Source organism: Rattus norvegicus, chromosome 10, assembly GCF_021556685.1.
Source record: "Rattus norvegicus strain SHRSP/BbbUtx chromosome 10, alternate assembly SHRSP_T2T, whole genome shotgun sequence".
In the NCBI taxonomy this organism is placed as follows: domain Eukaryota; kingdom Metazoa; phylum Chordata; class Mammalia; order Rodentia; family Muridae; genus Rattus; species Rattus norvegicus.
The window spans coordinates 61,083,894-61,108,573 of record NC_141543.1 but is presented as its reverse complement, the minus strand read 5'-3'; the positions used below and the strand labels follow the sequence as shown (position 1 = coordinate 61,108,573).

Genomic DNA, 24,680 nt, shown 5'->3' with positions numbered 1-24,680 from the left:
TGAGTACACAGCGGCTGCCAAGCAGGATGTGTTTGGTTGAAGGCCTGGCAACAGGACGACTTCGGTTGAACACCTGACAATGAAAAAAGCCCCGGGAGAGGTCCCACACCCTGGTGGGGGGCCGAGTCAGCCGTTATGTTCCAAGAAGGTAGCTAAGAAACTTGCCCCCGGGCTGAACCCTTGGGGGGCCGAGTCAGTCGTTATGTTTCAGGAAGGTAGCTAGGAAACTTGCCCCCGGGCTAAACCCTTGCCATATTAGAATCCACCAATTATATCCCTGTAACCATGCATCTGCTTCTGTATGCTTGCTTCTGCTCCCCAAAATCCTATAAAAGCCCATCCTTGGTTCCGTGGGGCGCGCCAGTCCCCCGAGTGACTGAAGCGCCCGCAGGTGCCTGTGCCTGTGTATCCCGACAATAAACCAAATCCTCTTGCTGATTGCATCCTGTGGTGTCTCGGTCTGGTCTTTGGAGTTGGAGGGTCTCCATCCCGAGGGAAAGTTCTCCCTGAGAGCTTTTCACTATGTCAATTAAAAAATTAAAAGTGGGGCTGGAGAGATGGCTCAGGGGTTAAGAGCACCGACTGCTCTTCCCGAGGTCCTGAGCTCAATTCCCAGCAACCACATGGTGGCTCACAACCATCTGTAATGGGATCTGATGCCCTCTTCTGGTGTGTCTGAAGACAGCGACTGTGTACTCACATAATAAAATAAATAAACCTTTAAAAAAAATTAAGCGTGGGTAAGGCATGGTAGCTCAAGTGTGTCGTCACCGCACTCAGGAGGCTGAGGCAGAACAGTTACTGAGGCTTTGAGGTCAGCCTCAGCTTTAAAACAGCAGCAGCTGGGGTTGGGGATTTGGCTCAGTGGCAGAGCGCTTGCCTAGGAAGCGCAAGGCCCTGGGTTCGGTCCCCAGCTCCGAAAAAAAGAACAACAACAACAAAAAAACAGCAGCAGCAAACAGACGATAAAAACGATGTAATGGTGCATGCTTACAACTCTAGTGCTCTGGAGGCTAAGGCAGGAGGATTGAGAATTTGAAGTCAACCTGGCCTATCTAGCAGCTCTAGACTGTGGAGTGGGCTGGAGAGATCCTATCTCCCAAGCAAATGAATAAATGAATGACATCTGGGCATGGTGGGGCACGCCTTTAATCCCAGCCTTGGGTAGACAGAAGCTGGTGGATTTCTGTAAGGTTGAGGCCACCCTGGTCTGCATAGGGAGTTCCAGGAGAGAGAGAGAGAGAGAGAGAGAGAGAGAGAGAGAGACAGAGACAGAGACAGAGACAGAGAGACAGAGAGAGACAGAGAGAGACAGAGAGAGATACAGCGAGAGACAGAGAGAGACAGAGAGAGACAGAGAGAGATACAGCGAGAGACAGAGACAGAGAGACAGAGAGACAGAGACAGAGACACAGAGAGACAGAGAGAGTGAGCTTGTTTCATGCTTTTCTGGTAGTTGTTTTTCTGGTCGTTGCAGGAAGAAGCAGACAGGTCATGAACAACACATAAATACAGGAAGGAAATGAAGGACAGAAATAGAGTACCTGAGGATGGTCTCATCCACCCTCCCTCCACCTATTCTCCAGCCTGTGACCACCACTCTAGGGAACGTCAATTTGCTACCGAGAACAGGGGCTTTCTTTCCATTCATCCTACCTGGCTCGAGAGCATTAGCTTCCGGTTTCTAGCCTCTCTTGATTTTCCCGTTTCCCCACCCAGTCCCTTGGCTTCTCCACAGCATTCCTGACTTCCCTTCCTCTCAACACCCTTACATTTTGCCCTCCCATGTGAAGTCTGCTCTTTGCTTTTTTTCACTGTTAGAGATCTGATCCAAGACCTTGACATGTTACACAAGGTCTCCATTGCTAAGCCACATTCCTGGCCGGTACTTGTGGCTTGGAGGCCGTTCTGGGTCCGTCCAGGTGCTCTCATCTATTCTCCTAGTCCTGCGAGTTGTTCTTGGACGTCGTTGACCATAATCTTCTTCAGGATGCCCCACGAGTACCTCAAGTCCCAGCATAAATTGTCTTTCTCCTTTACCGTTTTAAGCTATCCAGGTTCAGCACTCTCACTGTGTCCTGGCTCTGGCCGGCCGCCCATCGTTATCTGTCTTCTCTCTGTGCTTCGCTCCCCTCCAATGCTGATCACTGTCCATTGGTTCTACCTGCTTCTCCTTTCTCCTCTGTCTTAGTTAGGGTTTCCGTTGCTGTGAAGGGACACCATGACCAAGGCAACTCTCACAAAGGAAACATTTAATTAGCTCTGGCTTATAGTTTTAAGGGGTTTGGTTCATTGCCATCATGATGGGGAGCATGGTGGCCTGCAGGCAGACATGGTGCTGGAGGAGGAGCTGAGAGTTCTACATCTTAGTCCACAAGTAGCCAGCAGGAAGTTTGGAGCCTGAGCATAGGACCTCAAAGCCCACCCCCTCGGTGACTCACTTCCTCTAACAAGGCCACACCTACCCCAACAAGGCCGTAACTCCTAATAGTGCCACTCCCAGAGAGCCAAGCATATTCAAAGCCTCACACCTCTTATAATCTAGTACTGTCCTTGCTTGTTTGTTTGTTTTTGAGACGCAGTCTCACAGATCCGTGGCTGGCCTCACTATGTAGAAGAGGATGACCTTGAACTTCTGATCCTCCTGCTTCCACCTCCCAAGTGCAAGGTTTACAGGTATGTACCCACCCACGGTGTTATATGGTGCTGAGGAACTAGCTCAGATCTTTGTACATGCTAGGCAAACACACTACCAAATGAGCTACATCTCCAACCCACAGACCCCTCTCTACTCCAGTGGAACAGGAGTGAACAGGAGTATCTTTCTAAAATTCCTGCAGTACTTCAGTGGCTGTGATATCCTAGGCACCTTGCTAGGGAATGGTTATAAACAGGATGGCCTCCTTTGGGTCAGTGAGAAGGCTCTTTCTCAGACACTCAGAAGGCACTTTCAGACAATCTTGGCAGCCTGAATTTGATCCCTCCCACGGGGTGGAAGGAGAGAACCAGCTTTGCAAGTTATCTTCTGATATATATTATATGTGTGTGCGTGTACACATATATACATATATTTTTTCACATGTGCATTGTGATGCGTGCACACATATGCACATAGACACGTAAATAAATATAATCAAAATATATTTTCCAAATATGGTCTCTTTTTTCATGGATGCTATTTTTTAATAGTTCTGGTAAGTTTTAGCATGCATGCATTTGGTAAATAGTAAATGAGCAAATGAATGAAATAATAAAAAATGATAAGTGCCTAAAGAAAAAAAAAGAACAAGGGGTTGGGGATTTAGCTCAGTGGTAGAGCGCTTGCCTAGCAAGCGCAAGGCCCTAGGTTCGGTCCCCAGCTCCGAAAAAAAGAAAAAAAAAACAAAAAACAAGGCACGTGATAAAGAGTGGTGGTGGGTAGACAGCCTGGCATGGCGGGGCCTACCTGAAATCTGCAGGAGGACCCACAGTTCAAGGCCAGCCTGTGGTTATAGAGCTGAGACTCTGAGAGAAAGGGAAAGAAGGCAAGAAGGGTAAGAGGGGGAGAATGGGGCCGGGGTGGTGCGCCTGATTTTAAACTTCACCTAGATGTAACTTCTTGTCATCTGTCCTAGGTGCTTCACCTCCTTTTCGTTTGTCTCTAGAGCCTTTGCACGTGCTGTTATGACTGTCATGTTTCTCCTCTTCCCTGGTGTCCTCAGGTCACTGCTTACGAGGTCAGTTCCTCCTGATCATCCAGAGGTTGTCTTGGAGCCTCCTCTATTTCTCAGAGTGTAGTTCTTTCATTCTCCCACCAATCACTGTGATTTCCTTGTCTGTTTTGTCCAGTCATGGCCTACATTAAAAGATACATTTTCTATCATAATGTAGCACATATAGGTATGTGGGGACATATGTTGTATAGGCAGGTGAACTGGAATAATATTTTTTACTAGTACTACACATAGTATACATTGATACTTAATTGTATTCTATTTCATTAGATTCTATTTCTTTTAAAAAAAAAGTCTCAGTTGACAATGTTGGTACAAACTTTAATTCCAGCATTTGAGAGGCAGAGGCAGGCAGATGTCTGAAAGTTTGAGGCCAGCCTGGTGGACAGAGTGAGTCTATAGAGTCAAGGACAGCCAGGGCTACATGGAGAAACCTTGTCTCAAAACACAGTAATTAATTAATTAATTAATTAATTAAAAAAGTGTCAGGTTGCTTAAGCTAGCCTGAAGTTAAGCTAGCCTGAGGTTAAGCTAGCCTGAAGTTCTATGCACCCGAGTGTGACCTTGGACTACAGGTCTTCTGACTATTAACCTCCCAGTTGTGAGGATTACTGGGGTTTGCCACCATATCCACTGAGGATGTCTTTTGAGACCTATTACTTGGATTTCTGATTCACACAAGATATTATAAACTCACATTTTCAAAATTCTACCCTAGAATAGGCCAACACCCCTTTTCTGCAAAAGGCCAGTTAATATTTCAGCTTTTGTAGTCACAGGGTTTTTATTGTAAATCATGTTAGACTTTTCATTGACATCGCAAAATACCGGAGTAAACAACTAAGGGAGAGGGATTTGTTGCTGTTGTTGTTTGGGGCTTGCAGTCTCGCAGGTTTCTGTCCAAGAGCTGTGTCTCCGTGGCTTTTGGGCCTGAAATGAGGCAGATCATTCTGACAGAGAGCACCTGGAGCCGGTCTCCTCACCTCGAAGAAATCAGGAAGCAGAAAGAGACAGAGAGGGGTCTGGGACAACATGGCGCCCCACAGATGTGTCCCCACGGACCTGCCTTCTCCAATAAAGCTCTGTTCCTACTTCTCACCATCTGGCAATAATTCAATCTTAAGAATCTATCAAGCAATTCATTGAGTACATCAGAGCTCTGGCCACCTGATCCCTTCCAAAGTCTCGTCTGAGACTTTTAGGGAGACTTCACACCCAAATCACAGCACCGGTATGGTAGTCAGGGTTTGCACTTGTGTTCTACAGCATCAGATAACACACAGGGTGATGCTTGTGGCTCTGTTCCAACATAGATTTATGGACACTCTAGCTTGACATTCACATAATTTGTACAGTGTGAAAATTTTGTTTCCTGGTTTAGTTTTGTTTCTTCCTCCTCTTCCTCCTCCTCTTCCCCCTCCTCTTCCCCCTCCTCTTCCCCCTCCTCTTCCTCCTCCCCCTCCTCCTCTTCCTCCCCCTCCTCCTCTTCCTCCCCCCTCCTCTTCTTCCTCCCCCTCCTCTTCCTCCCCCTCTTCCTCTTCCTCCCCCCTCCTCTTCTTCCTCCCCCTCCTCTTCCTCCCCCTCCTCCTTCTCCCCCTCCTCCTTCTCCCCCTCCTCTTCCTCCTCCCCCTCCTCTTCTTCTTCATCCTCCTCTTCCTCCCCCCTCCTCCTCTTCCTCCCTCTCCTCTTCCTCCCCCTCCTCCTTCTCCCCCTCCTCCTTCTCCCCCTCCTCTTCCTCCTCCCCCTCCTCTTCTTCTTCATCCTCCTCTTCCTCCCCCCTCCTCTTCCTTCTCCTTCTCCTTCTCCCCCTCTTCCTCCTCCTCCCCCTCTTCCTCCTCCTCCCCCTCTTCTTCCTCCTCCTCCTCTTCTTCCTCCTCTTCCTTCTCCTCTTCCTCCTCCTTCTCCTCCTTCTCCTTCTCTTCCTCTTCCTTCTCCTCCTCCTCCTTCTCCTCCTTCTCCTCCTTCTCCCTCTCTCTCTTCCTCCTCCTCCTTCTTCTCTGTCTCTCTGTCTCTGTCTCTCTGTCTCTGTCTCTCTGTCTGTCTCTGTCTGTCTCGGTCTCTGTCTCTCTGTCTCTCTCTGTCTCTCTCTGTCTCTCTCTGTCTCTCTGTCTCTCTCTCCTCTTCCTCCTCCTCCTCCTTCATTCTCAGGACTTGACTTCCAACTTGCTGTTCTCTAACTTCAGTCTTCTCAGTTTATGCTACAAAAGGCATGAAACCATGCTCAGGGGGAAGTGAATTCATAAAGGGACAGTTTGCTTATGAAACTTGGTTTTGGAAACAAGGTTTTCTCTGTGTAGCCCTGACTGTCCTGGAACTCACTCTGTAAGCCAGGCTAGCCTCAAACTCAAGAGATCCACCTAACTCTGCCTCCCTAGAGCTTCCATTAAGGTGTGTGTCACCACTGCCTGGGTATGGAACATTTTTATTACAAAAGGACTGTGTCTGTTCATGGGAGAAAAGTCAACAGGTCATAGAACAAAATGAAAATGAATAAAGAAATCTTTGGCTATCCCACGGCTTGCAGATAGCATATCTTTCCCTGCTTTGTTTGTTTCTTTGTTTGTTTAGATTTTGGCTGGGAGTTTGGAGGTTGTTTTTGGGGACAGAGCACTGAAATTTTGTTTCCCTTCAGCCTACCAGAAAACTCTCTGGCTACAGAGACTGAAACAAGTCGAGAGTCTACAATGGGAAGAGAGCGGAAAGCGTGGGTGTGTAGGAGGAGTTAGATAAACAGTATAATAAATTCCCAGCCCTGTGCCCCACCAGACCTTTAGAGACAGAATTAGTACCCACCCTTGGTCTGTGTGCAACTAGACTAGGAATAACAAGGGGAAATAAAAGGTATTTCAGGACTTGGGGGATGTGTCTGTCTAACTATCAAGTATGACTCAGGAAATGCCTCCCTCCCTAAGGAAGTGAAATAGTAATTGAGCAAGAAAATGGGAAATTCCATAATGACAGAATGCATATTGTTATTTAGAGGTGTCTGGCTTGAGGGGACGGAAGAACTAGACGTCACAAGCTTAGCTGGTAGAAGTTGGCAAGAATGATGTGAAAACAGACTATCAATCGGCTAGATCTAATGACCTGTTTATGGAAATTAAGTACATGAATAAAGGACAAAAAACACCCTGAGGAAGTAATCAGCCTGAATGAGGAACATTTCGGGGGAAAAACTGATTCAGGTTGTCATTGAGTAAGGGCTGTGAGAATGAGAGAAGAGAGAACTGTTATGGACTGAGAGACTTGAAGAGACCTTATCTGTGTATACCTGTGTACCTGGTGTACAGGGAGGAAGAGGACATCAAATCCCTTTGAACTGGAGTTACAGATGGTTGTGAGACACCATGTGGGTGCTGAGAATGGAACCTGGATCCTCTTGCAAGAGGAGCAAATTCTCTTAACCCCTGAGCCATCTTTCCAGGTCACCCCAACCCTGTCATTCTTTTAGTGAGGTCTCACTACGTACTTCAGGCTAGAATTTGTGGAGATCTTCCTGCCTCAGTTTTCCAGATGTTGGATAACAGGCATCTGCCATCATACCTACCTCTCATTATTTCTTGATCAGAACAAACCAACTTTAAAGGCATATTTGAAATAACTGAAGGAATTTTTAATGTGAACAGGACATTATATTAAGAAATTATTGGATTTGGCAAGATGGCTCCTCAGCTAAAGGTACTTGCCCCAAAGAAAGGAATAACTCAGATCCTTTCCTGGGACCCACATGGTGGAAAGAGAATACCTGGTATCTTTTTAAAAAGACTGTAGCATAGAGTGTCCTAGGACCGAAGGGAATCCTCCTGTCTCAACCTTTTGAGTGCTGGGATTGTAGGAGTAAGCCACCACACCTGGCTTTGGGAAGTTTTCAGCCACTCTGCAATGCTAATGGCATGGAGATGTGTGGATGCATGTGCCCCACTGGTGGGGGACAGCTTCCAGAAACTGCTTTTCTTCCATATGGGTCCTGAGGATTGAACTCCGGGTTTTATTATGCGTTGCAGCAGGTGCCCTTACCTGCTGAGCCATCTTGTTTCTGGAGATGCTATTATATTGATACAAAAAACAGTTGCTCTGGGTTGACTACGGAGAAATCTTGTAGAGCCAGGCTCCATTTGCATGATCCTGTTGTAATATAGCTCATCCCATCCCCGTGCAGTTATAACTACTTTTCTATTTCTATCTAGCAAACCTCACTTAACCTAAGAAAGAGAGGTCACCGAAGGGATGTTGGCAGAGAGGTCTAGGTTCTGGTCCGGTAAGATTGCGAAGAATGAGAGAGGCGGAGTTTGCCCCCTGAGGTTCTTAACTTACTCCAAACCAAGTACCGATCAGGTCCCAGTCCCGCTAAGGGAAGCCACTTTGATCTCTCACTTTCTTGAAGAGAGACTTCGATGTTACCAGTCTAGAAATAGGACTTATCAACATATAAATGGGGCAGATTTTGGGATTGCCAGGGAAGGCTGTACACCCTACTCGCTGCTACCCGAGGTAGCAGAGTGAAAGGGGCCCGGAAAAAGTCACTTCTAAATCCTTTATTTTCCTTCCCAGGAAAATGGCCCAATCACGAGGATGAAGTTAAAGGGTCAATAACTCAGAGATTTCAAACAAGGGATTTTATTTAACCTTTCGTGTCCCGACAATTAGTCCTCCCCGGGCCTTGGAATGTTTTCCATTAGGAAGCATCCTTGGGAATGGACTGCTGCCAAGTCCGCTCTCATCTGCGCCGGCGGGGTCCGCGTGCAGCTTTCTTTTCTCCTCGGCGCCTTCGAGCCGGGACAGGAGGAGCAGCCGGAGTTGGGGGTCGAGGTGCAGGGCCCGGAGCTGAGCGAACTGTGCCGCCTTGGGGTGGCTTGTAGACCAAATGGAAGATGAAGGCGTTGCAGTACCTGCCGGGGTGAGGGCGTGGTCAGGGGAAGGGCCAGGCGAGGTGAGGCTGTTCAGTGCAAGAAAAAGCTCCAAGGCGGTGGCGGTTGGGCTACACAGAGGGTAAAAGCACCTACCGCTGAACTCGCTGCCTGAGTTCGATCCCCAGGAAAAAAAATAAGTCTTTTCAGGAGTAGGGTGAAGAGTTAAGAGATGTTGTGAATTGTATCTAAAAGATTGTGTTGGAGGTTGTCCAGACTGGCAAGGGAGTGGGAAAGTAGTGAAGACAGAGATGGAGACTTGTAAGTCGGGCGAAGAGAGTCCCAGGAATACAGAGACCTTTTGGGATGCAGAGTGCATAAATCGCCAGTCAGGAGAGCAACAGGTGGCCTTGGACCCTTACCAAGGCATACAGTTGTCAGCTGCTCTAAGGCGGAATGGAGAGCGGAAGGGGTTGGGCTGTGGCGAGCTGGTACCCCCTCCTGTGGCCACCGCCATGGTCTGATCGTCCATCACACAGCCGTACTCACTGCTCTCAGTGAAGAAAGCTGGCACTCGGAGAGACTGAGGTTTGGGTGGGCCCTCAGACACTCCCCGGGTGGTTCCTTTTCTCAGGTACATCCCAAGCCCCACCCTCCCAGAAGGGACCAGGATGCTGGAGAGGTGCTCCCCAAGTCTATGGAGCAGTTCAGGGGTGGTGGAAGGAGCCTTTAGAGAAGGGAAGGAGGTGGGAGGTGACATTATCCACCTGTAACCGGGGTAGAGAGCTCAGCCACGTGTCCTTGAGACCAAAGCCGGAGTTAAATCCTGCCGAGAGAGGATGACACTGGCCTCTGAGGTCTCTCTCTCTCTCTCTCTTTTTTTTTTTTTTTTTCCCTTTTTTAAAACCTTTCCCAGATCCCCATCTGTGAGCCCCAGGCTCTTACCAATAACCAGGTCAGGCTTGGGTCCCTGGAGCAGGTGATAGGGCCTGGTAGACACCCTGATTTGAAGATCTCTTCGACCCCCCTTCTCCTTAGTCCCAGAGCTGAGTCGTGCTGATACTCCAGAACCAGGACGAACAGAGGCCTCAGGGCCATCCTGTGGGGCCAGGAGTGGTATGAGGAAGCCACAGGATAATGGAAGCATCAGGAAAAACAGAGGAAGGTGGAGGGGAAGGAGAGGGTCCCACCGGGAAGCTCCCAGAGACACAGCTGAAGAGCAGGCCCCTCTCTTGCTCTCACCCTCTGCATAGTAATATGCTGCTGGTCACTCTCAGGTGGCAGGCTGTCACCCACAAACTGTAGCTCCAGGGCCACATGGGGGAGAAGGACCAAGAGCTCCTTAGAGACAGAGAGAAGGTCAGCTCTGGGTCTCACCCTACGTTCACATCCATCTTTTCAATGTACACTTTCCGGGTTGGAGACTTACCCAAAACACCATGACGAGATCGAATTCCTTGCCAGCCTCTACCACGTGGATCTTTAGGGACTGCTTGTTCTGGATGTTGAGCTCAGGGACTGGTGAAAAAGAACTCATTTAAAAATATGGGTTCCCTTATGGCCACAACTGTGCCCCACACCCTGGACTTACAGGGTGAACTTACAGGACTGGGGTACCAGGTGGGTGATGACATAGTACACAGTCAGTGGGTAGGTGAGAAGCACAGCCACCGGGGAGTCCAGGCTAAGGCCCCGCCATGTGTAGTAATCCTGCCAAGAACCTGGGGAGAGTGTCTTGATGGGCCATGGGACCCCAGGCCTGGACCCCATCCTCTAATAAGCAGTCCCTTTGCTCCAGTACCAGGCTTTGTCTGCCACCCCCTCCAGGACCTCTCTCTTAGCTCCCAGTTCTTTCAGGACCCCTCTGGCTCACCAAAGAGGCTCCTGGGTGGGTCTAGGGGCACTGGAGGCATCAAGGCAGGCCCATCTCCCTGCAGAAGCTGGTAAGGATCACCTGAGAGGGTGAGGAAAAGCAGTGCCCAGGGGCCTGTAAACTTCTACCTGCCTCATCTCCCTGCTCCTCCCACAAGAGCTGTGCACCCTGGGAGAAGGCCAGAAGCTGTAGTAGGATTGGAGTTAGTCTAGGGACAGGATTACTAGATGGATCAGGCAGAGAGGACTCCCCTGTAGTCTGGAAAGGCTTGAGGTAGTCCTGATTGTGTTAGCACAGGGTTGGTGTGTGTTGGAAGTAGTTATATGGGACTTGGTTTATTCCCCCAGTCCCCCAACCTTCCCTCTAGGCTTAAGAGTCCATTCCTGGCAAAAGGCCTCACGTACCATTGAGAAGGCAGCTGAGGGATGGTGTGGTTCCCCAAGGGTTCCTGGGAGCACCAGGCCCTGGAATCAGCATGCTGAGCTGGGTCCAATAGCCACGTGTGAGGCCTCGAGAGGCCAGGAAAGCTTCTTTGTTAAAGGTCTCACTGGTAACCTCTGCAGAAGGAGGGGGTGAGGACTGAGGGCTTGGTGGCTATGCCCCAGGACTTTCCCTGCCATCTGCTAACCCTGAGATCCCTGACTGTCGACCTAGGTGAACCTAGGGTGGAAACTTCATTTCTGAGTGCCTGCCATGTTTCAGGCACAGAGACTTCCATTCCCCTTGAAATAATTGTGATTTTTATAGTTGCTGGTATTTCTCTTTTGCAGATGAGAAGACTTGGGTTTGAAGAATTTGTTTTGAGACAGGGTGACATTGTATCACAGGCTCATATGTAACTCATATGTAACAGAGGGTGACTGTGGATACCCGTCTCCACCTACAAAGCAGCGTTGGGTTACAGGTATGTCCCATCTGGGCCAGCTGTTGCTTTGTCTCTTTGTCTTGTTTCTGAGACAAGGTCTCATGTGGCACAGGGTGGTCTGGAACTCCCGATCTTCCTGCTTCAGCCTCACGTGTGCTATGAGTGTGCTACCATGCCTGGCTTAAGTGACATATTTGAGGTCACATGACCGGATAGTGGTAAAGGTGGGCAGCAAGCCTTCAAACCTCCTAGTCTCTTTCAGGGACCCTGTCATTTACTCTTCTGCTTCAGGTACGGTCTCTGATCCCTAACCCCAAATACACAGCACCCAGCTCTTATCCCAGGGATGTAGACTTCAAACATGTATCCTTCAAGACCTGGATCTTGTCTCAAAGACCTGGTCCTAGGGTCCCCTCCCTGCCACTTTGGCCTTCTTCTGGTACCTGCAGTGTAGGTGAAAGGCAAACTTGCCAGTTCTCCTGCCCGCTCCATGAAAGCTGCAAGCCTCGGGCACCAAAATCGGTGGCTCACGTCATCTGGGCATCGCCGCCAATCGGCCTGGAGGCAAGCCTCTCCACAGTACAAGACAGCACTGCACTGGGGGCTGGGGGACATGGGGGGGCATAGGCACCTAGTATTAGTTTTCATGTCCTGTAGGCTGTACATCTGCCTGTATGCCGTTCACGCTCCTTGTATTGGGCCTTTAACTAAGAGCACTAAGATTTTTCTACCCTTTCATAACTCCCACCGCCATCTGCTGAGACCCCCCCACTGGTCTGGCTTCCTTCTCTACTTGGTTTGGCCAGCTGCTGAAGTCTCCAAGCCCTGTGGGTGCTCACCAGGGTGTCAACTTCACTTCAAAGCTGTGCTTGTGACACACGTGGCAAGTTCGAGCCCGAAGGGAGGCAAAGGTGAAGCCTGGCCGAGGACCCCATGTCCGCATTGGGGTTTTTGCTAACTTCACACCCAGCCTTGGCACCAGGCTCTCTAGCTCTCTGTATGGGAATGAAGGTGGCATCAGGCTAAAAGGGTTCAGGAGTTCAGATCCCACACCCGCCTACCCTCTGGTACTAGACTTCTGTACCGATGCAGATGGGCGTCTCCTACGGTAAGCTGCCGGGGCTTTCGGGGGTCCCCAGAGCCCATAGGGCAGGCCATGCTATGACAGAGGAGAGCATAGGCCCGAGGCGCCAGATTCTCAGTCCCTGGGCTCTGGCCTACACTCCCCTGGGCTCCGTCCATTAGCAGATCAATGCCCAAGATGGTGCCATGCTCATCCGTCACCAGCAAAAGGCAGGAGAGGTGCAGGGGGGCAGCCTCTGCGGAAAGACGGAGAATTGGGGGAGAGAGCTGGGGCCAGATAGTCATAGTCAAATGCAGCAGATTTGGATGCCTTGAGAGGGCAGGTGAGTGACCTCCATGAGTAGAAGGGACAAGATAAAAGAGGCATTCCCTATCAAATGGGGACAGACAACATACAGGGCCAGAATGTAAAGAAAACAGGAACCAGATCAAAATCTGGCTCTGCTCCTTCTTTCATTTCACTTATTTTTATTTTATAAGTATGGGTACTTCCTCTGCCTGTATGTCTGTACTCCACACGCATGTAGTGCCTGCAGGGGCCAGAAGAGGGTGTTGGATCCCCCTTGCAAGTGGAGTTACAGAAGATGGTTAGCACCATGTGGGCGCTGCGAATTGAACCTAGATCCTCTGGAAAAGCAGGCAGTGCTCTTAACCTCTGAGCCATCCCTCCAGCTCTAGAACCTAGATATTTTCCTTAAGATGCAAGGTTTCTGGATTTTTGTTCCCTACAGTGCTTAAAATATTGACTCAAATTACAAAACAAAAACACACTGCGGTAGATGAAAACAACCTCCGGCATCAGGTTTGCATGAAGGTTACTGGTTCCTGGCTCCCCTTTGGGTTTTGAGTGACAGGGAAGGACTTCAGAAAGGTGTCTGGACAGGGAACAGGGCGGGGCCGTCCTGGGCTCTTACCAGTCTTCCGTCCTTTCCTCTTTTCAGGCGCCCTCTCATCCTCTGCCCGCTCCTCTCGGCAGCCTTCATCACAGCTTGCCTCCTGTTGGGTCACCTCAGACTCCTGAGCAGGCTTTACTTCTTGGGGGAGTTCCTTGCTTGGAGGGGCTGGCTCCCCACCCTCCTGCAGTTCCACCTTCTCTGTGCCTGGTCTCTCCTCTCCATGCTCCTCCTCTTCCTCCTCCTCCTCCTCCTCCCCTTCCTCTCCATCCTCTAGGCTGACAAAACTGACATAAGGACTCAGGTCTCTCAGGTGAAGTGGAGGTTCGTCTCCCAGGAGCCGGGAAGCCCCTAGGCCTGGCCCAGGACCTGGCTCTGCACCTTGCCCCAGGCTGATGCCCACACTGCGGTTTGGTAAAACGTGGAGCACCCAAAGGGCAGGGTCCTGAGGCAGCCTCCTTATCTGAGACTCCAGTTGACGCCATCGGCCCTCAAGGCTTGTTCCCATGGTCCCCCTCTCTGCCACAAACTTGCGGAACCAGCCAAAGAGAAGAGCAGCAAAATCGAGGAACTCATCTCGGTATCCAGACACAAACTCCATGTCTTTAGATACACAGGGCCTGGACCCAGACTGAGCAGAAAGGGATATATGATAACCATGAGGATCAGGGTAGTGGTGGGTTTGGGCTGGGTCACAAAAGGGAGAACGGTGTGGGCTTGAGGTAAGATCTACATAGGAATATTAGGAGCTGAGACTAGGATTTGCAGGGACGGGAATGGAGGGAGGCTAGATGGGAAAGTGGATATTTAGGGTTAAAGGGGAGTACTCAGGGATGAAATTGTACCTGGGGCACAAAACTCAATGACTCAAATCCTAAAATGCGATTTGAATTAAGGGAAGACATGAGGTAAGGCTAATCTTATAGAGAAAGGCTTGCTGAGAAAGGTAAATTTGGGGGTCTGTTGGTCTGTGGGAAATAGAAGTGAAAGTAAGTAACGAGGCATCTCTTGGGTCTGGATCGGTTTGGTGTGAGCCCCAGTTAAAACCCACCCCTTTTCTGGCCGCTCCTCTCCTCCGGTACCTACAGCCGCCACCACTTTTCGAAGGTAAATACCTCGTGCTGGAGGACCGTCGTGACGTCAGGGCCGCCCGTGCCCACAGCTCATAACTTCAGTGGCGCGCTTAGGGCATCTGGCAGTACCTGGCCAGGGCGTGGACAGGGCGTGGACACTCCCACAGTCCTGGGGATTTGTTTGACTGCTTCACCTTGGCCATGTGACTGGATCCTACTGAGACTCAGCGGTCCAGGGAAGTGAAAGCATCTTGGAGCCAGAGGAAGGATCTAGAGGGTAAACCACTTTACAAACCAGCAGACAGACAGATGACCGCTCAAGAGGACTGAAATCCCCGAACCCAACCGAGTCATTCTTCCGGGACCACTGCTTGCTCACTCGGATTCTTCTGGCTCTAGCCCAAGTTTTCTTTCGGTTTTGTCCGATAGTCTTGGCTGACCCTACTGCTGGCCAGGAGTCTCGAGTCGGAAGGAGCTCCGCCTTCCGGGGCAGGGATGTGTGTGTCCCCCGACTGGGAGCTGGGCGCAGCGCGGGCTCCCCGGTACTGACCAGACGGTCGGTTCAGGACAGCGCGCGGGGGACAGAAGGCGCCACCACCTCGCGCCCCCTCCCTTCCTGAGCTTGGCACAGATCAGCGCCTCCGCAAAGCATCAGCCAGGGTGAAGTGAAAGCAATAGAGAATCTGCTGGATGGGGGGTTGGGGACTTAGCTCAGTGGTTAGAGCGCTTGCCTAGGAAGCGCAAGGCCCTGGGTTCGGTCCCCAACTCCGAAAAAAAGAACCAAAAAAAAAAAAAAAAAATCTGCTGGATGTCGGCTAGGTGACCTGGCCTCAACAAGCTCCGCAGCGGCCTGAGATGAGGCGGGGCTTTGGACCCTTGGCCCTTACACTCTTCCTTTTCTTCTTTGCGCTGCTGACTCTGCCAGGTTAGTCAGGGGGGGGCGGGACTGGAGCCCCCTATGGAAACCGCGGAGGTGCACTACGTCCGAGGGATTAAGAACTCAGCCCAGAACCGTCAAGGGCTGCAGCGGTGACTAGGGAAAGTCTTGTCTGAGACAAGGGCAGATTCCTCAGTCTGAAAAACCGAGGCTGATTTCTTTTCCATTTAGGCGATGGCAACCAGGGCAGTGTCGCTGGAAGTTGCTACTGTGATCGTACAATTCCTTCTGGCACCCAGATACCGCCTGCTACTTTGAATCATATGCGAAAATATCTGAAAACGTTCCATCGCTGTCAATTCTTTATCAGGTACTGTCTCTTTCCTTTCCCCGGGAGGGCAGAGTTGTAGAACCAGCAATCTGAATACCCGGTCCAAGTCGTCCAAGTCGGGGAGCCTAGCTCCTTTCTAGCTTCGTCTCTCTGGGGATTTCCAGCCACAGTGCGGCTCACCTGTGACTTCACACCTTTGGAATGAGGAATGGTAGGGAAAGGAAGGAGTGGCCAAGAGACTAGATTGACTTTCTTGCAGGTTCCAGTTGCAGTCCAAGAGTGTGTGTGGAGGAAGCCAAGACCAGTGGGTCCGTGAACTAGTGAACTGCTTTGAGCACAAACGTGAGAGCCTTTTCTGTCCTCCAGTGGGCCATCAGGGTTCAGGCTGCCATCTTACCATTCCCTTTGCCTCTGCCACACAGCACTTTTCCTATTTAGAATCTTTTAAAAACTTTCGCTGAAGTACTGTCACTTAAGTCAGTGTTTTCCCAATATCATTTACTGTCATCTTCCTGCTTTTGGCCAATTTGTCCTACTACATATGCTGTTACTTAATATTTTCTTGAAGTCACTGTTATAAACTGTACTTAAGATTGGTCAAGCTAATCTGCCCCTGATCTATCTCTCTGCTTCTTAAACATTTTTAGACAGGGTCTGACTAAGTTGACCGGGATGGTCTCCTCCTGTTTCAACCTCTCTAGTAGCTGGGATTACAGGACTCTGCAACAGGCTTGGCTTTACCTGCTGTGTTCTAATTGAAATCACCTGAAGGTACTATTTTCACTTTCTAATACTTTTTTCCCCCAAGCATACAAATCTAATTTTCTTTATTTAATCTCCATTAGTTTAAATCTTGGATGGGTACAGCATCACACAGGATCACACGGATTCTGTGTCCAATGGCCTTTGCAGGAAGGTTGCTTTGGAATTTGGCACAAAAACCGCATCACTGTTTCTGTGGGTCCCAGTTACTTTTCCCCAGACCTCTCTGGTTTTGTTTGGTTTGCCCCAGATCACTCCTCCAGGAGTCACTGTATTGTTTTTGTTTTTTTTTTTTTTTTTTTTTTTTTTTTTGCTTTGAACACATAAGAACACCTCTTGCGCTCTTGTTCTCTCTTGCTCTCTTTCTCTCTAACCCCCCCCCCCCCCACATACTCATGGCTGGCCTCTATTCCCCCACACACACACCTCCACCTCTCTCTCTCTCTCTCTCTCTCTCTCTCTCTCTCTCTCTCTCTCTCTGCCTCTACGACTCTCTTAACTCCCCCCCATGCCCTGAATGAACTCTATTTTATAAAAAAACAAAAACAAAAACAAAAAAACAAAACAAACAAACAAACAAAACCCACCTCTTCCCTAAGTAGAACTCAGTTTCATCTCAGGCATAAACACCTTCAATTTTTTTTTTTTTTTTTTTGGTTCTTTTTTTCGGAGCTGGGGACCGAACCCAGGGCCTTGCGCTTCCAAGGTAAGCGCTCTACCACTGAGCTAAATCCCCAGCCCCAACACCTTCAATTTTAAGAAGAGCTGTGTGCTCTCTTTGGTTCCAGAGACCTCGCTTGTAGCCAGCATTGTTTGCACCACAGCCTTCCAGACATACTTGCTTTTTTTTTTAGAAGTCCTGTTCCCAGCAGGCCTCCAAAAGTGCACTCACGAGGCAGAGACAGGCAATCTCTGTAAGTTGGAGGCCAACCTGGTCTACAGAGCTAGCTCTAGGATGGCCAGGCTACACAAAGAAACCCTGTCTCAAACAATTAGTTTACCTGGTATCAAAGGTACCCCACTGCCTTTCAGGCTACAGAGACTACATTGTATTCTTCAACCCTCTCAGATACCCTAGGCCTTTTACTCTGAAGAGAGTCCCAGAAGGCTGTAGACGAGGGGTAAAGGACATCTAGGGTCCCATGCAGGGCAGCACACCTGCTTGTCCTTGTGACTGCATCCAGTGGTTTGTGAACTTCCTTGCCCCTGTCTGTCCTCTGCCATTGTCTTCCGCCTCTGGCCTTCAGCTACCCTGCCTCAACTCTTTTTGGACAACACTGGAGAATGAATCCAGGGCCTCATCTCATACATGCCAGGCAAGAACTCTGCCACTGAGCTGTATACACAGCTGTTCAAACATCATCAGCTACCCATGCCCTTCCTTCTCCTGGGGTCTGAACATGATACCCAAATAGGGAATTTTAGTAGTTGAGAGACCCAACAAAGCAAATCACTCTGACTTTCCTCCATCGTTCTCTGTGATAGCTGGCCATAAAGGAATTCTATGACATCACCTGAAACGTGGGGTATAATAAAAACTTTATGCTATAGCAGTCCGGGCCAACAAAGAGGCCAAAAAGAAATCTGACAAGGACTCACTGGTCTCCTCCCTGCTTTACCCTGGGATTGGAGTTGGACTGGAGGTTTGATCCATGCTACATCCCAATGCCTTCCCTTGTTCATTACACTAGTCAGAGCCCTTTATGACCAGTCATACTTCTGTACAACTGTCCTCTATCCCTACTCTGGTCTAAACACAATACAACTCTCCCTGTGCTCTATTCTGAAGGGTCCTGGGTCCTCCCATAACACTTTGGCTGAATTTGTTCTACTTTACTCTTCTTAATTTGCTTTTCTTTCCTTGGGGGTTGGGGGAGCAGTGGGTGTGTGTGTGCGCATGTGTGTGCATATGTGTGCATATGTGTGTGTGCCTGTGTGTGTGTGTGAGAGCCTTGACGATGACATGAGGAAGACACTTCTATGGCCATTCTAACAGCTGATCTTTTGCTTTCTCTCCAGAATGTGGAATCGGTCATGGGCAGAGTTTTCACCACCAAAAACATGTGCCTCAAGCCAGTACCCGGATCCCTGAGGCCACAGAAGGGAAACCTCCAGACACAAGCACGGCTGTACAGTTTCAGAGCACCCAGCAGTCCACTTTTCCATCTGGAGCACCATCCTTGAACAAAGAGCTCACCCGCCACTGGGAAACAACCATTCTCCCTTCAGGCTATGGTCAGGAGGCTAGGCCTGTGGCTGAGGCAAATGAGAAACAGCACAAACAGCAAAAAGAACCAGGAGCTGGTGCTGGCACACAAGCCTTGGTGCCGGTGCTGTCCCTCCTGGCCATCGTCTTCTTCCTCGTGGCAGCCATGGTCTGTGTGCTGTGCAACAGGAGAGTGACTCGGCAGAGCTCTTCAGGTAAGCGGGACTCTTAAACCTCACCCCCACCGACCTCGAGCCTTCCTGGGAAGGCTGTCTGCACCATGGGCTGTGAGGGAAGAGTCAACCAGAATGTTCTAGGCATTGATGTTAATATCTAGGAATGTGATTCCCCAATTCAGCTCATGTCCTGCCTCAATTCTCCTTCATCTCTGAGATCATCTACCCATGTCTTTATCTGTCCCAGGTTTGCAGCTCTGTTATACACCTGTTGAACCAAGACCCCAGGGCCTGTAGCAAGAATGGAAGCTCGTGAGAGATGACGTGGGAGAGGTGGCAGACAGACTGGCAGGCTAGGCTCCATCAACGAACTGAATCTGAGCTCATTTTTTCTGGTGATGTTTTGAATCAAAGTAGCCATTATGTAATCTAGGACAGCTTTGAACTACAGAGCCTGTGCCCCGACCTCCTAGATTCTGGGATTATAGATATATCCTACTGCATCTGCCCTCGTCTACTTTCATAAATAAGGTATAAATTTTCAGGTTTTTGTTTTGTTTAGTGAAGATCTTATTTAGCCCAAGCCAACCTCAAATTCCCTATGTATCTCTAGGTCCCCTGCCTCCTTACACACTCACTAAACGCTTTTCTTTTTGGTTTGTTTGAGACAGGGTTTCACTATTCAGCCTTGACAGTCCTAGAACTCAGAAAGGTCTGCCTTTCTGCAGTGTTGGGATTAAAGGACTGCCCTTGGGAAACCCTCTTTACAACTAATAACATCTGCATAGCCCCTCTGCCCTAGCCTTTCCCCTGCCTCTAATAAAATGTAATACTCTCAAGTATGTGGTCCGAAAGTGCAGTCAGAGGTGGAGTGTAAAGTTCGAGGTTCAACCTGCCCATTAACAGATTAATTTTAAAAAGTGTCTGCTTTTTACATTGTGTAACAATAAACTGGACAAATTCTATGTTTTTAACTGTAATACTAAAGATTACTTTTAGAATTACTGGCTGAGGGGTGGAGAGATAACTCAGCAGGTTAGAGTAATTGTTCTAGACTCTAGAGGACTCACATGGTGGCTCACAACCATCCGCAACTCTGGTTCCTGGGGATTGACATCCTCCTCTGACCTCCACAGACACCAGATATGTACACGGTGCACATATGATAAAATTATTGTTCATACACATAAAATAAACATAGGCGAAATGGCTTTTTTAGAATCATGGACTTCTGCAGATGCTGGGTCTTTGTCCCTTCAGAACTGCTGATGGTGTCTCCTGGCCACAAGTCTCTCTTCAGACTCCGTCAGCTGTTCTCCAATCCCACACTGAAAGCTAGGGCTTTCTCACTTCCCCTCCTCACAGCCGCTACATTGATGCTGTACAGACTGAACTAGACTCAAGTCCTCAATCTCTCGGGTCCCTCACATATATCCCAGAGAGAGAGAGAAAGAGAGAGAGAGACAGAGACAGAGAGAGAGAGAGAGAGAGAGAGAGACAGACAGAGACATAGAGAGACAGACAGATTCAGAGACAGAGAGAGAGACAGAGACAGACAGTCTGAGCTTTATAAAAAAAAATTACAGGTTTTATTATTGAGACACTTAGTTCCTGTTTTGTTTCTTCCAATGAGGAACGTAAGTTCTCTTTGAAGGAGGGTCTCTCTATGTACTTAGCCCAGGTTGACCTCAAGCTATAGCAATCTTCCCACCTCTGCTTTCCAAATACTGGAGCTACAGGTGTGAGCCACCATGCCGTGCTACTAAGAATACATTTATTTTTATTGGGCCAAGTCTTCTGAAATGCCAGGGAAGGGTGCACACGAGGAAGTGGGTTGGAAGTTGACCTCTGACTCCTGTCTCAGCTTGCACAGTGGAAAACAGGGCTGTCTTGCTGGAGGAGCCAGAAGAAATCTGTGTGTACACTTGGGCTTTGGAGTCTCCAGTTCTGCTTTCGGACTCGTGGTCCTCATCTGCCCTGAACCAGTAGGGCATGTAGATATTACTCTGTTCCCCATCCTACCGGTCTCTGGGTTCTGTCCCAAGGTGCAGTTCACACTCTGGATCATCCTGACTTAGTTCTCCAGCATCTGTTCACAGGTTCTTGCCACATCACTGATCTTGAGGCGGGCGTAATCTACTCGCTTGAGAGCCATTTGACAGTCCTTCCTGGAAGAATAGCTGGAGCCCTCATGCGGCTGCCCTGTGGCCACCTACAAGACAGATCAATCAGTGGAGCACTGCCTCTCTCGACCACCCATAACCAGGCAGTATTAGGTCTCTGGTCTCATATCTTTCCCTAGTCTGATCTACATTAGCTGTCTAGTAACTCAGTGTTCTAAGGCAAAAGACCTAACCTGTGTGAGCCTCATCTATGAACGAGGGACCACAGCAAGTACTTCCTAGAGTTGTAGGATAAGACACTGCAGAGTGACCAGCACACCACAAATGCTAGTAAAACAGTATAAGGACTCTGGAAGCCACTTAGTGCTGTCCCTTTCCTTAGTCCCCAAGCATATGTGGCCTCACACAGGACACCATGCCAAGTTTCTGGGAACAAAGTTCAATAGTTTCAGCTTTGCTTTTATTTATTTATTTTTGTTCAGTACTGAGGCCTCTTTATGGTAGGCAAGTGCTCTCACACAGAACTCCAAGTCCTCTTTTTTACCCATCTACTGGGTCTGAATTGCCCAGACAAGTTTTGAACTTGTGATCCTCCGGCCTCAGCCTTCTGAGTAGCTGAGAATACAGACCTGTGCCACTAGGTCTGGCTACGGTATTGTTTATACACCCTGGACATTTTTAATCCTTCGCTTTTAGAAGACTAAACCAGCCCTGAAATGAAAGTGCCAATCGCGTAAAAGGCAGAGTCTTACCCAACTAAAAGCTCAAGGAATCCCTAAGGCTAGGGCGGTGCTGGAGAGCTGGCGTCCCCGCCCAGTACCTAAACACACCCACCTGGGTGAGGTAGCGAATCTGAGCGGACAGCTCTGCCTCCACGTGCTGCACAGAAGCGGTGAAGGCTGCCGCCTGCCGGTCTAGGAGACGCTCGTTCGTTTTTTCCTTGGACAGTTCCAGGATTGCTGTTCCTGCCAGGGCGGGTAGAGGGCGGTATTAGACTCAGGCTGGAGACTTAGCTCCGCCCTAAGGCCAGCATTCAGTGTCCCGCCCCAATTGCGCGCAGAGTCCGGGGCTGGTCTTCTCCCCCTCCCGTCCGCTCCTCGCTTCCCGAAACCTGCGTTCTGGAGGATGGCGCCGATTTCGCGCTCGATGTCCTCCAGGGCGCGCAGCCGCTCGTTCGCCAGGCTGTAGGTAGCCATCGTTCCAGTGGAAAGCCCCGCAGGCTGTCTTTTGCGAGGTGCGGCGCCAAGGCCCGGAAATGCCTGTTATTGTGCGCCTGCGCAGAGGCCACTGTAGCGAACACTACAATTCCCAGGATGCTCAACGCGCTTCGGAGTCTACCTGGTCTAGTCTGACTGCCAGTGCTCTAATGCCAGGCCAGACCAGGGGTGGAAAGAGGAGGTTATTGACTTTTGTTTTCTGACAGGGTCTAAGTATAGACCAACCTGGCCTGGAAACTCAGAGAGATCCTCCGGTGTAATAGGTCTGTCAAAAATGAAGCTAGTCGGGGTTGGGGATTTAGCTCAGTGGTAGAGTGCTTGCCTAGCAAGCACAAGGCCCTGGGTTCGGTCCCCAGCTCTGAAAAAAAAAAAGAAAAGAAAAAAAAAAATGAAGCTAGTCTAAAGAGATACTTGTATCTCTTCAGTCTTGACTATCAGGTTATTGAAACAATGGCCACCAAAGAAACGAGAATCTCCCTAGGAATCTCATGCTGAGAGAAAGAAAGGTTCCCCGCCAGAGGGGGAACTTGTTTTCCGGAAAGACATTTCACACAATTCTAACAACTTGTCAGACCACTTTACAGGATGAGACTGAAGCCCAGATATAGTCAGTGGTGGGTGTGACCACAAACCTTGAACAGACTACTCAGATGTTCACAGCCTTGCTCTATTTAAACTTTGATGTGTCAGCACCCTGAAGACTGACTTGAGGGGGCTTGCCAGATCTCTTTGTCACACTCTTCCCAATGTGGCCACATTGAATAAGTCTCCGTTTCTGACTTTCCACTTTTAATTGGCTAATTGAAAAAGAATAGCCAGACGTGACTTGGGCACTAGTCTTCCCCTTATCCGCTTTCCCACAAATTGAGTATTACTGCCTCTGCCTCCCTAATGTTGGGATTAAAGGTATGAACCACCACTGAAACATCCCTGTGGCTCAAAGCCACTCAGATCTGTCCGATATAATTGACAGTCTGGTGGACTTATTGCATTTATAGGAACTTGTTATTAAGCACTGGCCCTGGGCCGGGAGATGACGGTGGGAGTTCAATTGTGTTCCTCCATACATGGGCTCTTGGATGGCCAACTTCTCCCAAAGAAAGCATGACTTGGCATGTTAAGCCATTCTCCCAAAAGCTTCTTCCTGATCCTGAGCCCAGCTAATTTTCACGACCTGGTTCCTTCCCTCTGATTATCAATTAGGAGGCTCTATGGATAGAGAGATAAAGAAAATGTTCTCTCATTCAATGGTGTTTGTTAGCTTTTTTATTTTATTTTATTTTATTTTATTTTTTTTTTTTTTGGTTCTTTTTTTCGGAGCTGGGGACCGAACCCAGGGCCTTGCGCTTCCTAGGTAAGCGCTCTACCACTGAGCTAAATCCCCAGCCCCTTATTTTATTTTTTTAAAGTTTTTTTTTTTTCAAGACAGAGTTTCTTTTTGCAGCCCTGGTTGTCGTGGAACTTGCTTTGTAGGCCAGGGTGTCTTCGAACTCACCAAGATCTGCCTTCCTATGTCTCCTGAGTATGGGGATTAAAGGTATGCACTGCTACTGCCCACCAAGATTTATTTATTTATTTTACTTGGTGAGTAGGGGTGTTTTGTCTGTATGTGTGTGAATGATGAGGACACATTGTTTATGGAGGTTGAAGAGGACATTGGATTGTCTAGAACTGGAGCTATAGGCAGTTTTGAGCCACTGTGTGGTTGCTGCGAATTGAACTTGGGTCCTCTGGAAGAATAGCCAGTGCTCTTAACCACTTAGCTTTCCCTTCAGCCCCTGGAAGGGGATTCTCTGAGCAAGTGGTTCTTGAACTGAACTCTAAGGCTATTGAGGTAGATGAGAGGCCATAGTGGAAAAGGAAAATGGTATCCTCTAAGAGATGGGACGTGAAGGGTCCTGGTGTGGTTGAGGTCCAGTAAGGAGTTGTGTTTATGTGGAGGGCGTGGAATGTTATTGGAGCTGAGGGATGGCATGAAGCTGGTACAGGGGACAGGAAAACTCGTAAGCTAAGTAATCGAAATGTATTCTGGGGTGCTAGAAAGACGCCCGGGCTATGAGCACTGCCTGCTCTTCAGAAGACCTGAATTCAATTCCCAGCGTCATATCAGACGGCTCACGACTGCTTATACCTTCAGCTCCAGGAAATCAGATGTGCCAGCACACATGACACACACACACACACACACACACACACACACACACACACACACACAAAGTAAAAGGGTGGAGGGTGGATTAGGGAGTAGTAGATATGAATATGTTTGAAATATATTGTACAACATTATCAAAGAATTAATTTAAAAAGTTTGCAGGGGCAAGGTGGGGGAAGTCTGGAGAGATGGCTCAGTGGTTAAGAGCACTGACTGCTCTTCCAGAGGTCCTGAGTTCAAATCCCAGCACCCACATGGTGGCTCACAACCATCTGTAATGAGATCTGATGCCCTCTTCTGGTGTGTCTGAAGACAGCTCAGTGTATTCATATACATTAAATAAATAAATAAATCTTCAAAAAAAAAAGAAACAAAGAACAAAACAACAACAAAAACAACAAAGAGGAATGGGAAACAGGGCACATTAGCCTATGACCCCAGAACTCGGCAGGCAGAGGCAGGAGGATCAGAAGTTCTAGGCCATTCTCA

At 49.0% G+C, this 24,680-nt stretch overlaps 3 protein-coding genes across 7 annotated transcripts; 1 reads left to right on the top strand and 2 right to left on the bottom strand.

Annotated features, from left to right (window-relative positions):
- Positions 1-8,307: 8,307 nt before the first annotated feature.
- Positions 8,308-15,014, bottom strand: Zmynd15 (zinc finger, MYND-type containing 15). Of its 4 annotated transcripts, none has more exon segments than NM_001439625.1 (14): positions 8,308-8,602; positions 8,983-9,143; positions 9,328-9,386; positions 9,506-9,659; positions 9,803-9,901; positions 9,990-10,078; positions 10,165-10,281; positions 10,434-10,514; positions 10,838-10,990; positions 11,742-11,902; positions 12,138-12,293; positions 12,383-12,617; positions 13,296-13,905; positions 14,326-14,916. In NM_001439625.1, coding segments are annotated over 13 exon segments (2,217 nt in total). In that variant the 5' UTR covers positions 13,876-13,905; positions 14,326-14,916; the 3' UTR covers positions 8,308-8,430.
- Positions 14,799-19,673, top strand: Cxcl16 (C-X-C motif chemokine ligand 16). Of its 2 annotated transcripts, none has more exon segments than NM_001017478.1 (6): positions 14,799-15,028; positions 15,147-15,272; positions 15,456-15,594; positions 15,815-15,897; positions 18,337-18,738; positions 18,947-19,673. In NM_001017478.1, coding segments are annotated over 5 exon segments (744 nt in total). In that variant the 5' UTR covers positions 14,799-15,028; positions 15,147-15,202; the 3' UTR covers positions 18,997-19,673.
- Positions 19,674-20,459: 786 nt separating this feature from the next.
- Positions 20,460-22,079, bottom strand: Med11 (mediator complex subunit 11). Its single transcript, NM_001399586.1, is given in 3 exon segments — positions 20,460-20,911; positions 21,657-21,787; positions 21,934-22,079. Coding segments are annotated over 3 exon segments (354 nt in total). The 5' UTR covers positions 22,019-22,079; the 3' UTR covers positions 20,460-20,773.
- Positions 22,080-24,680: the final 2,601 nt, after the last annotated feature.

What these genes read in the sequence shown, in the direction of transcription:
- Zmynd15 (XM_087570472.1), bottom strand. Translation starts at nt 13,875, where the DNA reads ATGGAGTTTGTGTCTGGATACCGAGATGAGTTCCTCGATTTTGCTGCT. An exon ending in GCCTTTCACCTACACTGCAG is followed by an intron (nt 10,991 to 11,741) that starts GTACCAGAAGAA and finishes CTCCTTCTGCAG; the next exon opens with AGGTTACCAGTGAGACCTTT. An exon ending in CCACCTGGTACCCCAGTCCT is followed by an intron (nt 10,079 to 10,164) that starts GTAAGTTCACCC and finishes CTTTTTCACCAG; the next exon opens with TCCCTGAGCTCAACATCCAG.
- Cxcl16 (XM_087573662.1), top strand. Translation starts at nt 15,203, where the DNA reads ATGAGGCGGGGCTTTGGACCCTTGGCCCTTACACTCTTCCTTTTCTTC. An exon ending in CGCTGTCAATTCTTTATCAG is followed by an intron (nt 15,595 to 15,814) that starts GTACTGTCTCTT and finishes ACTTTCTTGCAG; the next exon opens with GTTCCAGTTGCAGTCCAAGA. An exon ending in GACTCGGCAGAGCTCTTCAG is followed by an intron (nt 18,739 to 18,946) that starts GTAAGCGGGACT and finishes TATCTGTCCCAG; the next exon opens with GTTTGCAGCTCTGTTATACA.